The sequence below is a fragment of the Prionailurus bengalensis genome, chromosome B2, assembly GCF_016509475.1.
Source record: "Prionailurus bengalensis isolate Pbe53 chromosome B2, Fcat_Pben_1.1_paternal_pri, whole genome shotgun sequence".
NCBI lineage: Eukaryota > Metazoa > Chordata > Mammalia > Carnivora > Felidae > Prionailurus > Prionailurus bengalensis.
Window position 1 is genome coordinate 36,193,031 of NC_057349.1, and position 21,401 is coordinate 36,214,431.

General features: G+C 52.1%; 1 protein-coding gene across 3 annotated transcripts in view; it reads right to left on the reverse strand.

The window, feature by feature from the left end:
• Positions 1–3,476: 3,476 nt before the first annotated feature.
• The window catches only part of BTBD9 (BTB domain containing 9), a 415,896-nt gene continuing 397,971 nt past the window's right edge, over positions 3,477–21,401 (reverse strand). For all 3 annotated transcript variants that reach the window (XM_043591300.1, XM_043591301.1, XM_043591302.1), the window contains one exon: positions 3,477–7,237. In XM_043591300.1, the coding sequence (XP_043447235.1) occupies positions 7,040–7,237 (198 nt within the window). In that variant the 3' untranslated portion in view covers positions 3,477–7,039. The remainder of the gene's footprint in view (positions 7,238–21,401) is intronic.

Genomic DNA, 21,401 nt, shown 5'->3' on the forward strand with positions numbered 1-21,401 from the left:
ATGCGGGGGCCACATGCAAGGACAAGGCGCTGAGAGCGAGCTGAGGGTCGAGACACCCACAGGGGAGCACCTGTGAGCCGGTCGTACAGGAGAAGAGAGAAAAGGATGGCAGCTGGACTGACCAGGGCCGCAGAAACAACGAGGGAACCAGGCCTGGGCTCAAGGTGATGGAATTTTCTCTTCACCAGAACTGGCATGGAACAGGCACTGCAGGGGCTGAGAGGGCTCACAGGGGCCTGGAAAGGGTTTCCCGGGCCGTCCCTGCTCAGAGAAAGCTCCAGGGAGTGTGGTCACAGGGCGAGTCCTGGAACTGCATGTAGGGGCCCCACCCAAGCGGACAGCGCTGACTCCGGAGATGTCTGTCCCCTCCCTCCCAGAGGCATGGAAAACAAGGGGGGCCCTGGGGCTGGCAGAGGCGCTGAGGGGAGAGGGACGAGGGAAGACAGACACAGGCAGCCATCACTTTATTTTTAAGAGGAAACGCACAGCAGCAGGCTCACAGACAGGACCTTCCGGGTGTTTTGAACTCATACATTTGGTATATTGGCTAACCTAGGTATCTCTGCAAAATGAGGAAGAGGCTGTATCCTGTTCACAAATTAATGCTTATTCTAAACAGCAACCTGCCCTTTGGGCTTTTTTAGAACTTTGGACGGAGCTCCTGGAGTCCTCCATAGATGGCTGAGAAGGGCTGTTCCCACCCCAGGTCCAGCATGAGCCCCCCACATCCCGGAGGCCTGGGAAGGGGGGTGGGGGCCGCGCCCACCAACCTCTGCAGCCCAGAAACCCGAAGGGGGTGGAGGGTCATGGTGTCTGGTAAATTCAGGGTATACACAAGTTTGGCAAGAGTAGCTCAGAGGTCAAGCCACATGCCAGCCCCGGAACATCACCCTCTCCACAGTTCCCTGGAAGCTGAGTCCCAGGCCCACCGCACCTCTGGCCTTTCCAGGTGCTGTGCTGGGGTGGCCTCAGGACCTTAGTTTCGGGGGAGGTTTCTGTTCCTCAGAGTGGGCACTGCCTCCCAGAAGGTCACTCTGGAAGGGAGCCCCGAGAACTGAGCTGCCTTCCAGGGGAGTGAGTCCAGGAGAGGCGGTGCCCCAGGGCTGTGGTCAGTAGGCTCTGTGCCCTGCTGTCCTTGCCTATAAGCTTCTCAGATCTCACGGTCAGTGCGTGGCGCCGTGGATAGGGGTGTGGGCCGCTGAAAGCGAGACCCAACTGCTTGGGACAGGTCTCGGAGGGAGCACCATCAGGCCCCAGTGGAAGGAGATGTGGATGGGGACTAACCCTGACCCCGGGGCTGGAAGCAGCCATGGGAGGACCAGCCTGTCCCTGCCCCCTGGACAGCAAGCAGAGGCCACCGCCCCCAGCGATGTGTGTGTCCATCTGGGTCAGGTGCCCTGTCTTGGGCCACAAACCCCGGGGCTCATGTGACAGGATGGGACTATTTGGTGATGGATGGGTGGACAGAAGCATTGCCAGTGTTCCCAGGGCATCCATGGAAACCCAAGCCCCAGAGCCCAGATCCCCATCCTAAAAGCCCCTCAGACCTGCTGTTCGGGGTAGCGCTGCCCCACCCTCATTCTGTACAGAGCTGGGGCCTCCCTCCCACCTCTAGATGGGATGGAGCCGCTCTCCGCAAGTTCTCAAAGTTGGCATTCTTCAGCTGTCCCAGCCCAGTGACAGCCAGTGACAGCTGAGGAGACAAAAGCAGAGACAGGTGTAGGCTGCTGCCTCCTCTGCCTCCCCCTGCTCCCCCCTCTCAGGGCTATAAATACTCAGGATGCAAATGGTAAATGCTCTAGATGTTCATTATAAATTATAGGTGGATGATTGTGAATCTTTAGGCCATGAGGCCCCTTGGGGGAATATTTCAGTTCTTTTAAAAAAAAGAAGAAACTAACCTGATGGTCTAGGAGGTCCCCTTCATAGCCTGGCTTCTGTCTGGGAGAGGCCAGGGTATGGGGAAGGATGACTGGGGGTGGGGCAGGGGGCACTACCGCCCCTCAGTGAGTCAATCACAGAGGAAACGAATGACCTGGCTCAGGTCAAGGGTGACTCTGAGCCAGACGAGAGGGAGGGCACCTTTGTCCCTACTGTTAGGTTGCAATGTTATTCCATGAGCATTATTACTTTACTGATATATTTTTTGTAATTAGAGCACACGAGCCGAGAGAGGGGTGGAGGGAGAGAAAATCCCAAGCAGGCTCCATGCTCTGCGCAGAGGCGGATGCTCAACCCACTGAGCCACCCGGGTGCCCCTTTAATGTTTTTTAACCATTTAAGAGACCAGTGATATTCAAAAAGTGTGTGTTGTCGGGGTGGGCGGGGGAGCTCTTCTATGCTTGTTCCACACTCCTGCCACGGAGACAGGTTCTGCCTGCATCCTTCCGGCAGGAAGTCCTGCCTAAGGGATGTGGGGGTGTGTGGTGGGGGAGCTCGCAGTCATCTGAACAGACCCTGTCTGCAGAGGCAGGAGGCACAGGGCCCTGCCAGCCAGTCTGATGGAAACCAGCAGAATCACCATGTCCTTTCCCACAACACTGCACAGGGGTCAGGCTGAGGCATATGGGAAGCTGGTCCTATCCTCCAACCCAACCCTTCTCCATGTATGCTCTCCTACCACTGGGGCTTCTAGAATCCTGTTCAGTAATTGGGGGTGACCAGTCACCTTCCAGGAGGAGAAAGAGTCCCAGTTGTCCTGCATGGTGTCTAAACCATTCCCTTCTCCTTTTCCAGAAACTCCTGAGCAAACACCAGGCACTGGGATGACTTCTAATTTAATATTATAATAATAAAACCCACGGTGGTACAGAACCATGAGCTGCATTTTAAATTCCTAGGGCCACTAATGAGCACTGAACTCCTGCTGGAGCTGTTGTCAGGACAAACACACAGAATCGATGGCTGTGGCCGCAAAAATAAATGGAGCATGGCCTACGCCCGCCGCAGCCATCACCAGCGACGGCCACCCTGACCTCGCAGCATCCAGAGGAACCGACCACCTGCACAGAAGGCAGGATTAAAAGGTAACACCAAAATGCAAACGCTAATGAGGAGAAACTCCTGGAAGGAGAAGTTTAATTTTCTTTTCCTCTTTTCACACCATTCTTCCCTGTCCAAAGGGAGGTTCTTGATCGAAGCCTGCGGTGGGGCATGTCTGCTCCCTCTATTACCCAGTGGCCCTGGCACACACCATGCTCTCCTTTTTATTGCAGATGATACCTTACTTTGTTTTCTTTTCCAAGTCTCTATCTAGAAAGAATAAGTGATTACAATTTTGTTATCTTCTAAAAAAAAAAAGGTGAAGTTGATGGTTCAGATCCATCTGCACAGCGATTTGACAATTGGGGTGACAGTATAACTACAGAGCAATTTTTTGCACAATTGAGAACTCTTTTTTTTTTTTTTTTTTGGCCAAGGAATCAGTCTAACAAACACATCCTACTCTTGCTGAAAATAATTTCTTTTCCCAACTCTTCTAGGAATAAAACACTTTTAATGTATTTGTCAGGAATCGACACTTCATTTAATAAGATTTAAAAAGTGACAATTTAAAGAGCAATTGAGAAGAGTCCCACATTCATCACGGCTCATGGTTCTAACTAAAATCAGAAGAAGAAAACCAGAAAAAGCACTGAGACCATGAGAAAATAAGCATCTGTGTCTGGGTGGGTGTGCGCACGCGTCCTATTACAGCTGGTTCGGGTCCCAAGTGCTCGGCAGCAACCCCACCTTTCAGACCGCCTTGACCAGGCTGCCAGCCCCACTGGGACACGCCCCGCCTGGCCTGCTGTCACCCCGGCTGGCCCTCCCAGGAGCCACCAGAAGGTGAAGGCCATCCCCCCCCAAAGCCCCAGTGCAGTTTTTTACTCTCCTGAAAAACATGATCTAAGATGACGAGCAGGGGGTTCTGGCAGTGTTCTGTTTCCTGACCTGGGCAGTGGTTGCATAGTTTCTAACTGAGAAGCATCCCAGTAAAGGGCCAGGGGCCACAAGCACCCCTCTGTCTGTCTCCCCTGGGGGCCAGGCCTCACCTGGCCTCTCCTCAAACCAAACACCACCGGGGCTGCATCCTCACAGGGGTGGGGGAGCCACAGCCCCTCATCGGCCCTGGCACCCTCATCACTGGGCCGTTTCCCTCCTCACACTTCACGGCGGAGTTAGCCTCCACCGCCTGTTGGGTTGAGGACTCTGTGGGCATCTGGGAATCCTTCCAGCTGCGTGCCAGGCTGTCTTATCTGCTCTCCCATTCAGCTCCCTTAGTCTGTTTAAGCTTCGGGCCATTTTGGTCTAGTTGGCTGCAGGGAGAAGTCCTCTGCAGGGCCAGCCAGGGCCCTGAATGCCAGTCAACTGGGGACCTCTTCTTGGCTGCCCACTCACCCCTCATTCCCCGGAGATCTGTGCTTCACCCGGCATCTGTCTGGTGCCACACATCTCCACCGGGCTCTGCAGGCCCCATCCAGAAGGCCCTGGCCCAGCCAGCAGAAGGAGCCCCTCCCTGCTCCCGGATCAGAAGGCCCATCACGGAGACGGAGCCCACTGGCCTGGTAACGGGAGGTAGACCAGAGCAGCTTCTGAGCTCTGTGTCTGCCTGGGGTCCCGAGAAGGCTTCCCTGCAGGCAAGGCCTCCAGTCGGCACCAGGAGACGGCGTGGCCAGCTGATGGCTTGCAGAGATGCCTTCAGAACCACCCCACCCCTCCCGCCCACTGTCGTGTGTGATCGGCATGGCTTCATCTTCCCCTTCTTCCCTTACTGGATCAAAGTCCGTTCTCTCAAGACCTCACAGCAACGTGTGGAAGGTGGGAACACCGATGGAAATCTGTGGGAGAGAGGAGGAGACAGGAGGCCGCTGGCTGGGCAAGGCCCAGATGTGGGTCTGGTGCTAAAGCCTCATGGTCTGTGCCTTTTCGGACGGGACGGTGAGCTGCCAGACCAGCTTGGTTACCTGTGCCTGGGATGGCGACATGTACCTCGTGGGACAGTGGGGCTGCACGGTCTGGACGTAGAGGGTTGGAACCTTCCAGGTCCTCGCCAGCCCGCTCCCCTCTTCCCAGGTCAGCAGTGCCAGCCCCCGAGCCCAGGGACTCCTCTCTGGACAGGAGACTTCAAAGTTGAGAAGGAACCCTCTGAATGGATACTTTCCAAACATCGGAACTCAGCCCTTGCTGACTTATCGGGCTCCTCTGTTCTCGCTGGGCAGGACTGCACTGCTGAAGGAAGTGCCGAGTGGACAGGAATTCTCCAGGCTAATTGGCAACCACGTGCTGAATGCTGACAAAGGCAGCGGCCAAGTCACAGAGGGCAGCCACCCACGGCAAGCGGGAGGCACTGCCATCTGTTACGGGAGCCTCCCTCCCCTCGCGAGCTGCCTGGCACCCCTCAGGGGTGCCGTTCACCCCACACAGTGGGGAAGGGGTCAAATGTGTGGGCTGAGGGCAGAGGGGGACCTGGAGCCCCCTGTGGCACGAGCAGGGACGCTGGCCCCATGGTTTCTCCTTCCCGCCAACGTTCAAACAGAAAGCCCACCTAACTTAACTGTTTAATCATGCGGTTTGATGACCCCATGTTCCCATGTCAATAGATCACTCAAAACGAAGGTATACTGGGGAAAGCATTTAGTCGGGCCAGTGGTTCTGTGTACGCCCACAACAGATATCTTTCAGACACCAGAGAAGAGCCCCCATGAAAGCCCATCTTCCTCCAAGTGGGGTCACAGGGTGCGCAGAGGACCTGGGTGTGCATCTGGGGGACCAGAGGACCACGGTGCCCAGGCTGACCGAGCTTCCCGTGGAGTTGAGTGTGACAGAGCCCTCGGGTGAGCTCCGGAGATGAGTGAAAATCAAAAGGCAGTCTGATCAAGTTCCACGGGGTAGTTAGTGCTAGACTGGAAATTACTGAGAGACATGACAGAGCCAGATGAAGCGAAGGCAGTCAGAGAAGATGGTCTCGAGGAGGATGAGGAGAAAAGCTTCTTAGAACGGCTTTTCTTTCCAATCCCCAGTTGAATCGTGTGGTCTGGGGGTGAAACACAGCAACCCCCGAACTGCAAAGGCCCAGTTTTGTGTTCCAGACACCGACGGGCAGGAGGGCTGCCCTCCCCCAGGCTCAGCTAACCCGTGATGACTGGAGGGAGGGTTCCACCCAACTGGAAGCCGCTACAGACTTATATATATACATTTACATACGTGTGAACATTAAATTAGCGGGTGGCATAAGAACTAGTTCCTTGTCAGCCTCCCAAGCTTAGAGGCGAGGTACATTTCAGGAATGACAGGTGAGTCACTCAGGAACTCGAGTGACCATTAACTCCAGTGTCCTCGCACTGATTTGCTGTGTGTTTTCTTGAACTTCCTCAAAGGATTTTCCTGGTCAGACCGGGTGCCGTGATGAGCCGAGTCTCAGCCTCGCACAGGCCGTGTGCACAGTATCTCTGCTTCACCCCAGGCTTAACCGTTCAAAACCAAGGAAAGAAAATTACAGCATCAAAAGGGATTAAAACAAGTGATTTGCTGTTTGAGCATTTCAAGAAGAACTGGAACACCTATGATTCAGCAAATGGATGCTAACTAAGAAATAAAAAATCATTTAGTTGCCAGGGCGATGTGTTCCATGAAAGCAAACACTCTACAGAAACCCATTTCCTACAGGGAGCCTCCAGGTAATAAAGGCCTAACATATTCTCCTCTGCTTGAGTGCTGGCGGGCCATTGCTGTATTCTGACACGGGCCTGTCTACCGCTTCCTCCTGTCCCCTTTGCCCGGGTTAGATTAGAGAGGTAGGGTGTTAATGGTGGGCTTGATGAAGATTGAAGACCCATTTTCTCCCCCTTGAGACCAGCCTGATTTGAACAAATTGAGGAGAACAAAGCAGCCCCTTTCTGTCCTTGGGAGAAAGCCTGTTCTGTGTCCATTTTTGCAGCCAGGTCTGCTCCTCCCCGGAGGGGGAGAGGGGCAGTCCACAGAGATCCCTCCTGGGAGGACACCGGTTCTTGCCGCTGCCCCTGGGGCCCACCCACATCACTCCACATCTGTGCCCCGGTTACTGGTGCTGCCGGTTGGGAGAGCGGGAGATAGAGCCTGGGCTGGAAGGCAGTGAGCTGCCACCGGGGGCCTGCAGGGCATGGGGGTCGAGCGGCGGCCCCACCAGGCTGGGGTCCCCCGTCCCCGACTCCTCACTGTTGTCCTCCTTCTGGCTGCTCTGCTGCTCTGGACACTCAAAGTGGACACAGTGGAACACCTGCAGAGAGAGAGCAAAGGCCGGTGAGCGACGGCCATTGTCCAGCCTCCGGAGGCTGCCGATGTCCTGCCCGCCGCCCCTGCGCAGACCTGGGACAGCGACTAACAGGTGACACATGGTTCAGTCAGGTGGGGTGAAAGTACGTGGGCCGAGGGTCTAAAAGGTACAGCCAGCACGACATGGATTCCTATAGACTGTTCTCACCGGATGACTCCATTTTTGGTTACCTTCATCATATGAGCTCTTCTTTTTAAATTAATTAATCCTTGCATTTGGCAACAGGGTTAAAAGTCAACAGGCGTTGACTGGTGACGGCGCAAAACTGTAGTAAAACCCCCTGCATTGTACACTATAAATGGGTGAGTTGTATGGCAAGTGAATTATATTTCAATAAAGTTGCCCTTAAAAATAAAAAGCCAGCAGGGTGTCACCCTGGGGGAGGAGCAGCTTATCTCCAAGGGTCCAAGTGAGTCCCTCCCTCTCATGCTCTTCCTGTGCCCTCAGGAAGGGAACAGCTCCTGACATGTAATTATCTGCTGGGCAGCATTGCTGGGGAAGGGGCTTCACCCTGACGTGGTTTGGGCCAACCTAGAATGAACACCCTCACGTGGATTCTGGACTTCAAGCTGTTATTACAAAGCTGTAATCATCAAGGCAGTATGATACTGGCACAAAAACAGACACACACATCAACAGAACAGAATAGACAACCCAGAAATAAACCCGCAACTAGATGGTCAATTAATCTTTGATGAAGCAGGAAAGATCATCCAATAGAAAAAAGACAATCTCTTCAACAAATGGTGTTAGGAAAACTGGACAGTTGGGGCACCTAGGTGGCTCAGTTGGTTAAGCATCTGACTTCGCTCCAGTCATGATCTTGAGGTTTGTGAGTTTGAGCCCTGCGTCTGGCTCTGTGCTGACAGCTCAGAGCCTGGAGCCTGGTTCGGATTCTGTGTTTCCCTCTCTCTTTGCTCCTTCCCTGTTCACTCTCAGTCTCTCTCTCAAAAATAAACATTAAAATAAAATTAAAAAAAAAAAAAGGAAACTGGACAGCAACATGCAGAATGAGATTGGACCACTTTCTTACACCATACACACACACAAAATTCAAAATGAATGAAAGACCTAAATGTGAGACCAGAAACCATCAAAATCCTAGAGGAGAACACAGGCAGCAATCTCTTTGACCTTGGCCACAGCAGCTTCTTACTAGACACGTCGCCAGAGTCAAGGGAAACAAAAGTAAAAATGAACTATTGGGACTTCATCAAGATAAGAAGCCTCTGCACAGCAAAGGAAACAATCAACAGAACTAAAAGGCAGCCTATGGAATGGGAAAAGATATTTGTAAATGACATATCAGATAAAGGGTTAGTATCAAATATCTATAAGGAACTTACCAAACTCAACACCCAAAAAACAACCCAGTTAAGAAATGGGCAGAAGACATAGATACTTTTCCAAAGAAAACATCCAGATGGCTAACAGACAAATGAAAAGATGCTCAACATCACTCATCATCAGGGAAATACAAACCAAAACCACAATGAAATACCACCTCATATCTGTCAGAATGGCTAGAATCAACAACACAAGAAATAATAGGTGCTTGTGAGGATGAGAAAGGGGAACCCTCTTGCACTGTTGGTGGGAATGCAAACTGGTGTGGCCATTCTGAAGAACAGTATGGAGGTTCGTCAAAAAACTAAAAATAGAACTACCCTATGATCCAGCAATTGCAGTATTAGGTATTTACCCAAAGGATACAAAAATACAGATTCGAAGGGACATATGCACCCCAATGTTTATAGCAGTATTATCAACAATAGCCAAACTATGGAGAGAGCCCAAATGTCCACTGACTGATGAATGGATAAAGAAGGTGTGGTATATATACAATGGAATATTACTCAGCCATCAAAAAGAATGAAATCTTGCCATTTGCAATGATGTGGATGGAACTAGGTGTATTATGCTAAGGGAAATAAGTCAGTCAGAGAAAGACAAATAGCATATGATTTCACTTATATGTGGAATTTAAGAAACAAAACAGATGAACACATGGGAAAGGGGGGAAAAAGAGGAGAGAGGGAAACAAATCACAAGAGACTCTTAACGATAGAGAACACACTGTGGGTTGATGGAGGGAGGGAGGTGGGGGGTGGGCTAGATGGGTGACGGGTACTAAGGAGGGCACTTGTGATGAGCACTGGGTGTTGTAAGTGATGAATCACCTGAAACCAATATTTCATTGTATGTTAACTAAGATTTAGATTTTTAAAAAAAAGGAAAAGAAACCCTCACATGGAAGAGCCGGCCACCCCCAGGAGCCAGGAAAAGCTTGCTACCTGGAAGCACGACCGAGTTCTGTACTCAGTGTTGGGCCAACTATTATGTGAACAGGGCACAGCACAGAGCTCAGCAAATAAGGGGGAGGCATGGCCGACCCTGAGAATACACAGCATGGGGTGTGTGTGTGTGTGTGTGTGTGAGAGAGAGAGAGAGAGAGAGAGAGAGAGAGAGAGCCTAACATACCCGCTGTGAAACAGAAGGTGTGTGAGCTGGGGGTATAGTGACAGGGGACAGTCAGGAACTCTGTCAGAGGTGGGCCTTTGGGGAAGCTGACCTATGCCCTCCCCTGCACACGGAAGTTCCTTTCTTCACTAACAACCATATCCTTCTGGGGTTCTAGCCCCCTGGGGCCTGCCCTGAACTCTTGAAGGGGAGGAATCACATCCTCTGCAGTGGTGGTCTCTGGTGTGGGGTACACAGATCCACTTTCCAAGGAGCAAACTGGCAGTTCTGAGGGAATCCGTTTCCAGATCCTCAATATCTGTATTTTCCAACACTAAGAACATGACTGAATTCACAACACCCTTCCCCACCTCACAGAAGGAAAGCACAGCCCTCTCACCTGCCCTCAGCAAGGGGCCCTGACACCTCCTGGCCCCTCTGAGAGTGAAGACCCACTCAAGTGTATTCGTGCCTCATGTAATTTTTTAAATGTAACTGGGATTTTTCCAGAACTAAAACATTTTCAAGATACACTGGCTAAGGCCCATGAGTAAAAGTTTTGCACAATGACTTTCAGATTTGGTATGCCTTATTTAATGAATTGGTTAAAATCATGTCACCAAATATTTATTCCTAGTAATTGGTCATCTTCCATCTTATAAAATGTTTATTTTTTAACCTCATATTTATAAAAATAATTGTATTTAAACTTAGTATCTCACTTCTCAACCTTAAATGTTCAAAGGATTACTTTTCTCCAAAGTTCTTTTATGGGATAAGTGAACAAAATGTTTGAAGGGCATGACTGCTGTACTTAGGAGACTCGAAGGGGAAGGGGAAAAAAAAAAGGGAGGGTGGCAAACCATAAGCGACTCTTAAATACTGAGAATAAACTGAGAGTTGATGGGGGGAGGGAGGAAGGGTAGGGTAGGTGATGGATATTGGAGGGCACCGGTTGGGATGAGCACTGGGTGTTGTATGGAAACCAATTTGACAATAGATTTCATATTTAAAAAAAAAAAAAAAAAAGCTAATAGGCATGGCCTGGAGGGAAGGAGAGGGCATCTGGGGTTAGAAGTGTTCCAGGCAAGGGGAATAACACAGGGGAGGAAAGGGCCCAGTGATGTCGGAGGAAAAGATCCGAGTCAGCAGGGCCGGCGAGGTCTCTGGGGCAGAAACACCCCACGACATGCTCATCCCATGTCCCACAGAGCTGGGCCTGTACATCAGATCCAACAACAAAGACCCACCTCAAAAGGACCCGTGCTGGTGATGTGCTACTGGGATATTTGAAAAGACTCATCTGGCAATGAGGGCAGGGTGGTCAGCTTGGGGCCCACACGCTGTCCTCAACAAGGGGTGAGGCTTTGGGCGGGAGGTCAAAGAGGCCAAGGAGAGGAGTTACAGCCCATGAGGTGATTAAAGAGAAACACACATTGATCTTGGTTACTTGTTAGAGGTGAAGTTCAGCAAAGTGGGACAAATCCAAGAGGGGTCCCAGACTTCTGAGATGAGCTGGCACAGGAGGCTGGAGCCCAGGCATCTGGTGGAGCCCAGGCAAGAGAGGCCGCACAGGCTCACTGGGGACTGAGAGGTGAGGAGGGCTCTGGCAGTGGTGGATCCCAGCGAGAGGCAGGAGGGTGACGGGAGGGAGGCAATAGGGGCAGATGAAGCCTCACCTGGAATGGGGTTTAGGGGTGAGTCCCATTTTCTGAGGGGCCTGATGGCACAAGAGAGTCTTAAACAAACTGGTATGCTAGGCTGGGCTGGGACAGGAACTGAGGCTGGGGGACCGATGGGGCAGAAGCCCAGCCGCTAGATCCAAGCATCCTGGACAAACACCTCGTTCTCCCTCTCATCCCCAGGCTTCTGCTTAAAGAAGTAAGTGGTGAAATTTGTAAAGTTACCACTGAACTTGGCTGCAGACGCTGAATGTGTAACTGCTTTGTAGTGATATTCATGCGAAGGGCTGGTGGGAGCCTGGAGCCTGTGCAGACAGCGTGCAAGGCAGGCTGTGTGCCACAGGGGCATAGGGGCATGGCACACTCCCGGCCCTTCCCTGGTCACCCAGTGCTTCCTGGAGAACTGCAACCCCTGCTCCCTTGGATGGGGGTCCACCCCTTATTTCCCTGGGCCTGCTGGCTGGAGAGGAGCCATTCAACTCTGGATCTGCCCATGTTTGGTGAGTCTGCTCCTGGATGAGGGTCCATCTGTAGTGGATATGGCACTGGTATCCTGGGAGTGGGCAGGATGTGGGGCAGGGCTGGTGGGCACCTGTTTCTCTCCCCAAGGGAGGAAGTGCAAGCAGAGGGTGGGGGGCGGGGGGTGGATGAGGAACCATCTCTCCTTTGTCCCGGGGGCTCTATGTCCTCCACGGCTCCAGTGTGTGCATGCACATGCATCGTGCACACATACACACATGTGCATGTACGTACACACACACACACACACACACACACACCCTTTTTACTGTAGAATCAAATTCACAGAAGGCAAATGTGATATCAACTGTGAGATTATAAATTCTGTGCTTACCTTCCTGCATCACTATTTTCTCCACATTCCCACTTTAATTCATTTATCTACTGCTGTTTCAAATTTCACATCTCAAACTCTAACGTGAAGACTGAGGCCATATGTCTTCAGGTCTATCCTGTTCATTTTGGCAAAGCCGGTCTCCCTCAGAGCGAGCAGATTCCACTCCCCGAAGCTCAGGTGGCCCTGTCCTCACCATGGTGCTTCCTGGGGGCCTCACGGTGCCAGCTGCCCTCAGTACTCCCCGTGCCTCCTTTCCTCTCTTTCCTTCCTCTGCCTGTTCTAGCACATCTCTCTGCTTGGGCCCATCTGCAGGTGCTTACTGGTCAAAAGTTCAATGGGAGAGCCTTTCATGGGGATTTCAAACTGTCTAGGCCATTGGCTCTGACCTGTACCATGCAGGGCAAATCTGAACAGCTTCCTGGTAGCAGCTATCCATCTATTCCCCTCCATCAATTTAACGTTCTCACAGCTTTTCAAGTGACAAGACCATCTTTTGGTGGGTTAGCGACAGTCCTCTGGCTTTATGAACACTCCTCTTTCCAAGTAAGGAGGGGGTGGGGGGTTGGGAGGGAGGGGATGGTGCTGTTGGGCACACCTCTGCTGCCTGGAGCCCCACCCCCACCCCAGCCCCCTCTCCCAAGCCCCTCCCTGAAGCTTTTCCTAAGCCAGCAAACATCCTGTTCTCTTTCTCAGTCTGACCGACCGGTCACACTCTGTCCCCAGAGCCCACATCTCCACCCTCTGAGAGGGAAATGTTCTGAACATGCTGTACTTACTGCACCTTCCCCTTTCCAACCCTGAGCCCTTTTCCTGTCCCATCGTGCTGTTATTTGTGTAATCCCATCGCCTGCGTTCTCAGCCCCGATCTCCAGAGGTTATCCTTCAGGCCCCTGAGCTGATGCTAATCCCTGCACTGACTGAGACTTATCCCCCTCCTTCTCCTCAGTGTCCTTAATTTCTGGGTGAGCTCTTGCCCCACAGGCCCTGCGAGGCTTTAGGCTCCCTACCAAAGCCCGGCCCCCTCCTGCCTCTGTCTACCCACCTTGCAACCTTGCAACTCAAGGACCAAGGTGTGGTTGCCCTTTCTCCCATGCAGCCCTTGCACAATGATAAACACGTCAGTACAAATTCTGGATTGAAAGATAAAATTTAAAAAACTCTCAGTGAGGCTGGGCGCTAACAAGCTGGTCCTTCAGAACATGCCTCTCACCTCGGAAAGGGTCCACATCAGCGACGCTACCATCTGCTCTGCATGGTGCTGGTGAAGCCTGGGAAGACTGTATAGAGTGGGTGCCTAATGAATGCTTGCTGGCTTGCTTCTTGTTGCCCTCATTTCCACTGTCATTCCCGCTCCTAGCCTGCATTTCTTTCTTAACTTGGGTGATGCTGACTGCACAACCGTCTTTAGCCCATTTGACCCACCTGTTTTAAAATAATAGTGCAAACGGCTGTTATTCCCAACACACCTCACAATGCTGACAGCGAATCTCCACTGGCTGTTTTGTGTTCTGCTCTGGCTATTCCTCCCTGAGAAATCATAGTCGCTGCTCCCCTGCCACCAGTGGTCAGTCCTTCCACCTGAGGTAGGGCAGACCGGAGGCCGTGGAAATCCCAGCTGCCTGACTGTGCTCATGCGGCCCCGGGGTGGGCGCACATGTGACCGGACCGGGGGGATGGGGCCACCTCTGAGCTGAGCTTCAGTTTGGGACTTGGAATCCTGAGTGTCGCTGAAGACCAATTAACTTTAACATGGGTTCCCTGAGCATCTCCAGGGAGCCGAGCAGGCTCTGCCAGATTCAAGGGCAGCACACAAGAAACAGTTAATTTTATTAAGTCACAAACTGGTGTAGTGAGGATTTTAAGTGGAAAAGGGTGTTTTACAAATGGAAAGATAGGTAAGTCTTACCCAGAGACTGGAGTCACTGAAGAGGTAAAACGTGCAGTGGGAATCAGAACGAGCAGGCAAAGGGCGGGCAGGAGTCGGGAAATGAAGGGTGCCTCTGCGTGCCAGGCGCTGAGGACAGAGCGAGCCCCACATAGGCGGCAAGTGGCAGGTGTGACTAGAGGAACCGGGTGAATGGGGTTTGGAGGTCAGGAGGTTTGAGTGCATTCATTCACTCCACAACACTTATGATGCACCACCTGCATGCCCACCATGCGGGTCCTGGCCCCTCAGAGGGTGCATCATCTGATGAGGACAGCAGACACCTCAGTGGACAGGCAAATGGCTCTGGGCCTACAGGGAGCCATGAGGGTGTGGTGGGGTCCCAACTGGCCCGGGGGAGTCGGAAATGCTTCTTGGGGGAGGAGATGCCAGAGCTGAGTCGGGAAGCTTGAGGCAGCCAAGCAGGAAAGGCCAGAGGAGGGAGCCCTTGGCGCAGCAGGAGAGGGGAGAGGGGAGGCTACTGTAGCTCTAGCCTTGGCTAGAGCTTGGGGAGGGTGATGATGGAGAGAGCAGGAGGGTGCAGGCTGGGTGCAGTGGGGTCATGGCCCAGGGCAGTACCATGAGGGACTGGCCAGACCTGGGTGGGGAGCAGGGGACAGGGGCTCTGGACAGAAGAGACTCTTAAAAAGGGATTAAATTTAAAATATTACAAAAGAAATACATGTTTATGGTGACAACTAATAAAAGTGGTTAAAGGAGGAGGGTAGATGACAACAAACCCTTAAACACTGAAACCCCCTGATGTAGACTAGCAATTTGGGATAAACAGAAAAAGTCCTTTTTAAAGGAAGAGTAACAGAACTGGGCAACAGATGAGGTGAGACCGACACAGGAAAGAAAAGGCTCCGGGGATTCTCTGGGAGGACAGAGATGGCAGCAGCGGGTCCCAGGGGGCTCCCGGCTCAGCCAACCTCCGAGGGCCCGTCCTCATCTTCAGATCCTTTCCCTGCTTTTGTTTTTCACACTTGAACTGCCCCACTGAGCACAAACACTGACCAGGCGCTAAGCAGGGGTGCCCCTGCCTGTAGGAGTTTACTGTTCTGCAAAGGAGGCAGCAGTGTGCCCAAGGTCACATGCGTGGTGGCATTCTGCCTCAGGGCCAAGCAGCTCTGAGCCGGCTCACCCGTCTGCAGAACAGTGTGCAGGCTGGGCTGTGGTTGAGGATCCACCCACCCGCCAGCTGAACCTAACACAGTACGAAGCCAACACCCGCCACGTCCTGGGCTATGGCACCTCACCACCATCATCTCATGCAAAACTGGGGTTCCCCCCGTCGGGACCTTGGGCACCCAGAGAGGGGGCCTAACTGTTCTCAGGAGCGGGGGTGGAAGGCAAGCCTGTTGCGGGGAAACTGGCTCCTTCCTCGGGGGTCACGTTGGTCGGAAGGGGCCTGAAGCGCCTCCCTCCTCCTGCCGCAGGGCCCCTGCTCTCACACAGAAACCAGGGGAGGGAGCGATGGCTCGGGGGCGCAGGGTGCCATCGGAAGTGTGCCTCCTGCCTGCCACGCCCTCAGGCTGCTCTGCCCAAGTGCACCTCTGGCCTCCCTCTAGGTGGAACAGCCAGGTTCTGAGTTTCTCTTCACTCAGAAGCTTGTGCAATTCAATTTCTTTCCTGCGAACCTTCCCAAGACTGCAATACCCCTCGGAAACGATGTGACCAAAAGTGAATGAGGCATACAGGGCAGAGTCGCACTACTGATTTATGCAAAACCATTACGACCGCCGCCGCATCATTTTCCCTTCCCCTTTTCGGCAATCATGTATCCCATTAGCCTGTTTGATTGCCGCCGCTCACAAAGGGGCACCTTCGCTGAACCGGCTTCAATGGCCTCTGGATCTATCCCTGGAGAGGAGCCGGCTAATTTGGAATGTAGTCGTGTGTATGAATCCGACACAGCCTTAGTCGCTATCCGGGTGTCCTTTTTTTGGTAGCTGCTGTTTATTATCACTTTGCCTTTCCTCTCTGGGAGCCATAATTTTCGACATGTTTGAGATAGTCTGGGGTGTTCTTTTTCCCTGTGAACCCTGGAAAGGATGAGCACAAACGCTCCGGCCTCTTCTCGGTGACGGGGCTGGCTCCTCGGCTGGCCGCTGTCTGCCGCCTTTCATTACAGGGACTCCCCAAGCACGCTGTGCTCGACACATCTTCAAGGGTTTTAGAAGCAGAGAAGCCTCTACTAATTTTCCCAAGTTGCACTAAGAGTCCGCCGTGAACTGTAGCAGAAATTGGGAAAATTTAATAAATGTTGATCCGTGGCTCTACCTTGCTTTTCTGGTTTCTCCTGAGTAATTTTCACAGACTGCTTTCATGCCAACCAATACAAATAGGATTCCTGACCCAAGCTTTCAGCTTACATTTCCAAGGTGACATATCTTTATAAAATAGATACCACCTCTCAGTGATATCTGCCCGTAAGTCAGACACAGAGACATGGCTTCTGAATTATGCCACCCTGAAGACTGCCGATCTTTCTTCACCCCACACCCACTGCGCGTTCAATGAGCATTGACAGATCCTGACGCTGCTGACAACTGACATCTTTCTTACACTCACCTCAGGGGCAGAGGTCAAGAGTCCCTCTGTAGGCTGTGGGGATGTTTTACTTTTTGTTCCTTTAAAAATGAAGTCCAAGTGTCTCCGACAAAACACCCCTTTTTATAAACAAAAGTTCTGTAATTGTACATCTGAACAGCCCAAACCATTGTTTTCAGTTAAGAAACCCTCTTCAGAGGGAGATATTTCCAGATTCTGAACAATACTTTTTCAGCATTGCTTACGGATGATAGGATGCCAACATCGTTTTGCACAAATATTTAATCCTAATACATATAGAAGTACATTTCTTGGTGACACTGCTTTTATATGGCAAGTTTTTAAACTTTCCAGTATCACTTTCCCATATTCATGTAGGCCAGGGCACCCACAGATCCCTGGAACTTCACTGCTTGGAAGGTTCCGGAAAAAGAGTCTTTCCAATACCTATCAATACAGGCAGCCCCACAATCCCCAGTTACCGTTTTTGATGTGTGCACACTCCAGAGTTCCAGGGAGAGCGATTTACTCTCTCTTCGTAATTAGGTTGGCCCTGGAGTATTAGTGGCTTCTTTTTATTTTTGAAAAACTAAGAAACAGGAACGGGAAATGTTCTAGCTCCCAGGCAGAGCCTGGCAGGTGTGGCCTTACCAAGGGCCCCTTCCCACATCAAGGGAGAGTCTGTCTGTGGCCACTAGCCCCGGAAGGCCGGCACGCGTAGCCCCAGCTTTCCGGGAAAGTTCTTCACTTCCTCCAGGTGATGTGTGTCTGCTCCGCGTCGCAGCCCCAGCTGCTTGGAGATTTCGGGCCGGCTGCTAACTGCTGGCTCGGCACTAGGACGCCATTCGAGATTATCCTCACAAGCCGGGTTATCTCCCTTCTTCGCTGCTGGGAGGCCCCACGCCTCACCCACTCAGGTTCTTTGGGCGCCGCCTCCCAGGGCAGTGGTTTGGTGCCGAGTTGGTGCGGTTGCAGCACGGCACACACAAGGACCTTGTGGATGGCAGCGTAAGTGCAATGACACATGCTCACTGCTGGGTCGTTTTCCCTCTTCCCAAGCAAGTCTTCCATAATAGGCATTTAAGAATAAAGATGCCTAGAACAGGTCTCCTTTTGTAATTATGCTACAAATTAAGTATCTTCCTGCTTTTTCTGTCTCACTGGGAAGGAGACTGGATTTAAGATCGGATTCACTCTCCTTATTTCAAAGACAAGTGTCCTGAGAGCCAGGGAGTGAAGTGACTTGTTGGGGGGTCACAGAGCTGGTCGGGGGGGGGGGGTGAGGCTGGCACCAGTGCTGGGGTCTCCTGGGCCACACTCCACGAGGCCCTCCCTCCCTTCCTTCCACCCTCTGCTCTCTCCTCCTCCGCTCGTTCCCTACTTTGCTAGCCTGCACATCAGGGTTATTTCTCAGAGCTTACTTCTAGACCCTCTCCAGCCCTTTCTTCTTAGCCCGACTTCTGAGGTACTTGACCTGGATTGCGAGCTACATGTGTACTCCTTAAATCCACATTTTTGTGTGGATGGCACCTGTAACTCCCGCTCACTGTGCCCTACAGTATCTTGTAACTAAGTGCTTCCACAGACCTTCCCCCAGCCGCCACAGCCCTGCCATTCTCCAAGATCATGGGGATGACAGCCTGGTGCAATCTTTAGCTTCCCCTTGTTCCTCAGATCCAAGTTGTCACAGGTGATTCCTGAGAGCTTATTTTCCTCAGGACACTGCACTGTAGCTATGGCCCTCAGTCTGATTTATGGAGGGGCTACTGTGTGTGGGGCACGGGGCTGGGTGCTAGGACACGAAGATACCATGACACTGTCTCTGCTCTCAAGAAGTGCGGTGGAGGGGCACCTGGGTGGCTCATAATTAGTATCCAACTCCGGCTCAGGTCATGATTTCACTGTTCGTGGGTTCGAGCCCCGCATCGGGCTCTCTGCTGTCAGCACAGAGCCTGCCTCAGATCCTCTGTCTCTCTCTCTCTCTGCTCCTCACCCCTCTCTCAAAAATAAACATTAAAAAAAAAAGGACAATATAGTGCGGGACCCAGGCAAAGCCTCTATTAATTAAGCAAACTCCTAGGTGCCAGGCTGGCTTACCTGTCCCCATGCCCGGGCCCTGCTGTTCCTGTGCTTCCCTGGTCTCTGGCCCACACCTGGTCCCGCCCTTGCAAATACCACCTCCATCTTGCATATACCCCACAGGGCATCCAGGTGCCACCTGAAACCTGGCTTGTGCTCGTTATTTCTCTTCCCGAGTAGGTTTTCTTTGTGCACATCCCTTCCCCATCACTGCCACATGACGCCCCCAGATGGCCCGGTTCCTTCTCCCTGACAGAAGTGGGAGTTTGAGAGCTGACGCTGCGTCTCTGTCTGTAGGTCTTCCGAGGGAGAGGCTCACTGGTCCACTTTCTCTGTATCTCTCTGCGTCTCTGCCGCTGGGATGTCTGCTTCAGTTCTGGTGCTGACCGACCGGAAGTTCTGGCCTTGAGAGCCAGCCTATGACTGCTGTGACGTGCACCTGCCTTTGGAAGCTTAGAGCACAGCCTCCGGAGGATGCTGCCGGGGAAATCCCGGGGGGACCAGACAGGGAGTGATCAGACCTGGTGGGGGTTTCTGGGAAATAATTATCACCAGGCCAGGAAGGAGCCTTTTTCGTTTTGTTTTGTTTCTTTTTTTTTTTTTTTTTTTTTTTTTTTTTTTTTTTAAATTTTTTTCAACGTTTATTTATTTTTGGGACAGAGAGAGACAGAGCATGAACGGGGGAGGGGCAGAGAGAGAGGGAGACACAGAATCGGAAACAGGCTCCAGGCTCTGAGCCATCAGCCCAGAGCCCGACGCGGGGCTCGAACTCACGGACCGCGAGATCGTGACCTGGCTGAAGTCGGACGCTTAACCGACTGCGCCACCCAGGCGCCCCCGTTTTGTTTTGTTTCTAAAGAGCCCATTTCCCTGTTTTGTTTTTTTTCCCTTCACTAGAGCCACATGTTGCTATGGGAACGAGGATGGCACTGGGACCCACAGCCACTCACCGGCCTGACAGAAGCCTGTAAATAAATTCTGCCTCACTCCGGGCTCCGCGCTGAGTGGTCCTGGAGGGCAGCTCAAGCAGCCACTTGCCGACACTCTGTCCTGCTGGTGCCGGCGTGCGCAGAACCCTCCTGCGGCAAGCTCGTGAGCTGACTGCTATTCTGCCACGGCGAGCACGGAGCGCGCGGGGCAGTCTGCAATTGCCCACACTCCGCAACCCTCCACGACACGATCTCATTCGTGTCTATGGGGTCCCCAGGGCCAGGATCATCTGACCCATTTCACGGATGAGGAAACCCCCTCCTCCGGACCCGGCCCCCGCATCCACGCACGCCAGCTGTGCTGCTTGGGCTGGCAGCCCGCACTGCCGTCTCCGCCGCGGGCTGCCCTCCACGGTGCCACGAGTTCAGGCACCCCTCACGTGGCTGACTTCCACCAGGCGCGAGGCTGAAATCCCTCTAAGGAAGGGCCCTGCCGTGGTTTCTCTCCTAGGCACTGGCTGGCACGGGAAGTGTGCCCACAGAAGCCACTTGCTAAGTCTGACTGTGCCATGGCAGAGATGGGCTCACTTCTGTGGCTTTACTATTTATTATGCATTTGTGGGAGACAGAGCAGCCTGGATGTTTTGAGAGACCAATTACCCAGATTCAGGGACACCTTGGGTGGCTCAGTCAGTTAAGCGTCTGACTCTTAATCTCGGCTCAGGTCACGATCTCACAGTTTGTGAGTTTGGGCCCCGTGTCAGGCTCTGAGCTGACAGTGTGAGGCCTGCTTGGGATTCTCTCTCTCTCCCTGCCCCTCCCTCTCTGTGCATTCATGCGCTCCCTCTCTCTCTCAAAAACAGACTTAAAAAAAAAAAAAAAAAAAAAGATCAATTACCTGGATTCAAATCCTCACTCTGTCACTCACCAGCAGCATGACACAGCAAGTCACTTAACATCACTCGGCTTTAGTTTCCTCATCAAATTTTCCTTTTTGCTTGAAACATTTTGGCTGTGAAAACCATGCACCAAAGAGTATATGCAAATGCAAATGTATAGCTTGTCAAATAACTATGTAATGAAAGCCACGCAAACTTTCAAGAACCCAGGAACATTGCTGGTGTACCTTGGTCCCTCCACATGGCCAGCCCTTCCTGATCCAAGCCTCCCCACCCTGAGGAAGCCACAATTCTGGTTTTAATAATAATAATTCCTTTGCTTTTTTTTTTTTTTTAAGTTTTACCACCTGTGTCCACATCTTCAAATGTGATAGGTTACTTTTACCTGTTCTTGAAGTTTTAAGAACATAATCCTAATTTACGTATTCTTTTGTATCTGACTTCTTTCCCTTGGCATGCTGTGATATTCATCATGTAGATCACAGCCCCCTGGATGACGTACTAGGCTTGGCTCATCCATCTCCCTGGACAGATGACTGGGTGGTGTCCCACTTCGGTCTGGTATGAACGAACGGTGCTGCTGTGAACATTTTCATTCTTGCATAAGAGCTTCTTTAGAAAACACACACGAGTGTGAGATGCTTAGTCTTAGAGCAGGCATGCAGATGTTCAACTTCAGTAGATCTTACCAAACCATCCTCTTCGGCAACTACAGCAGGTCATAC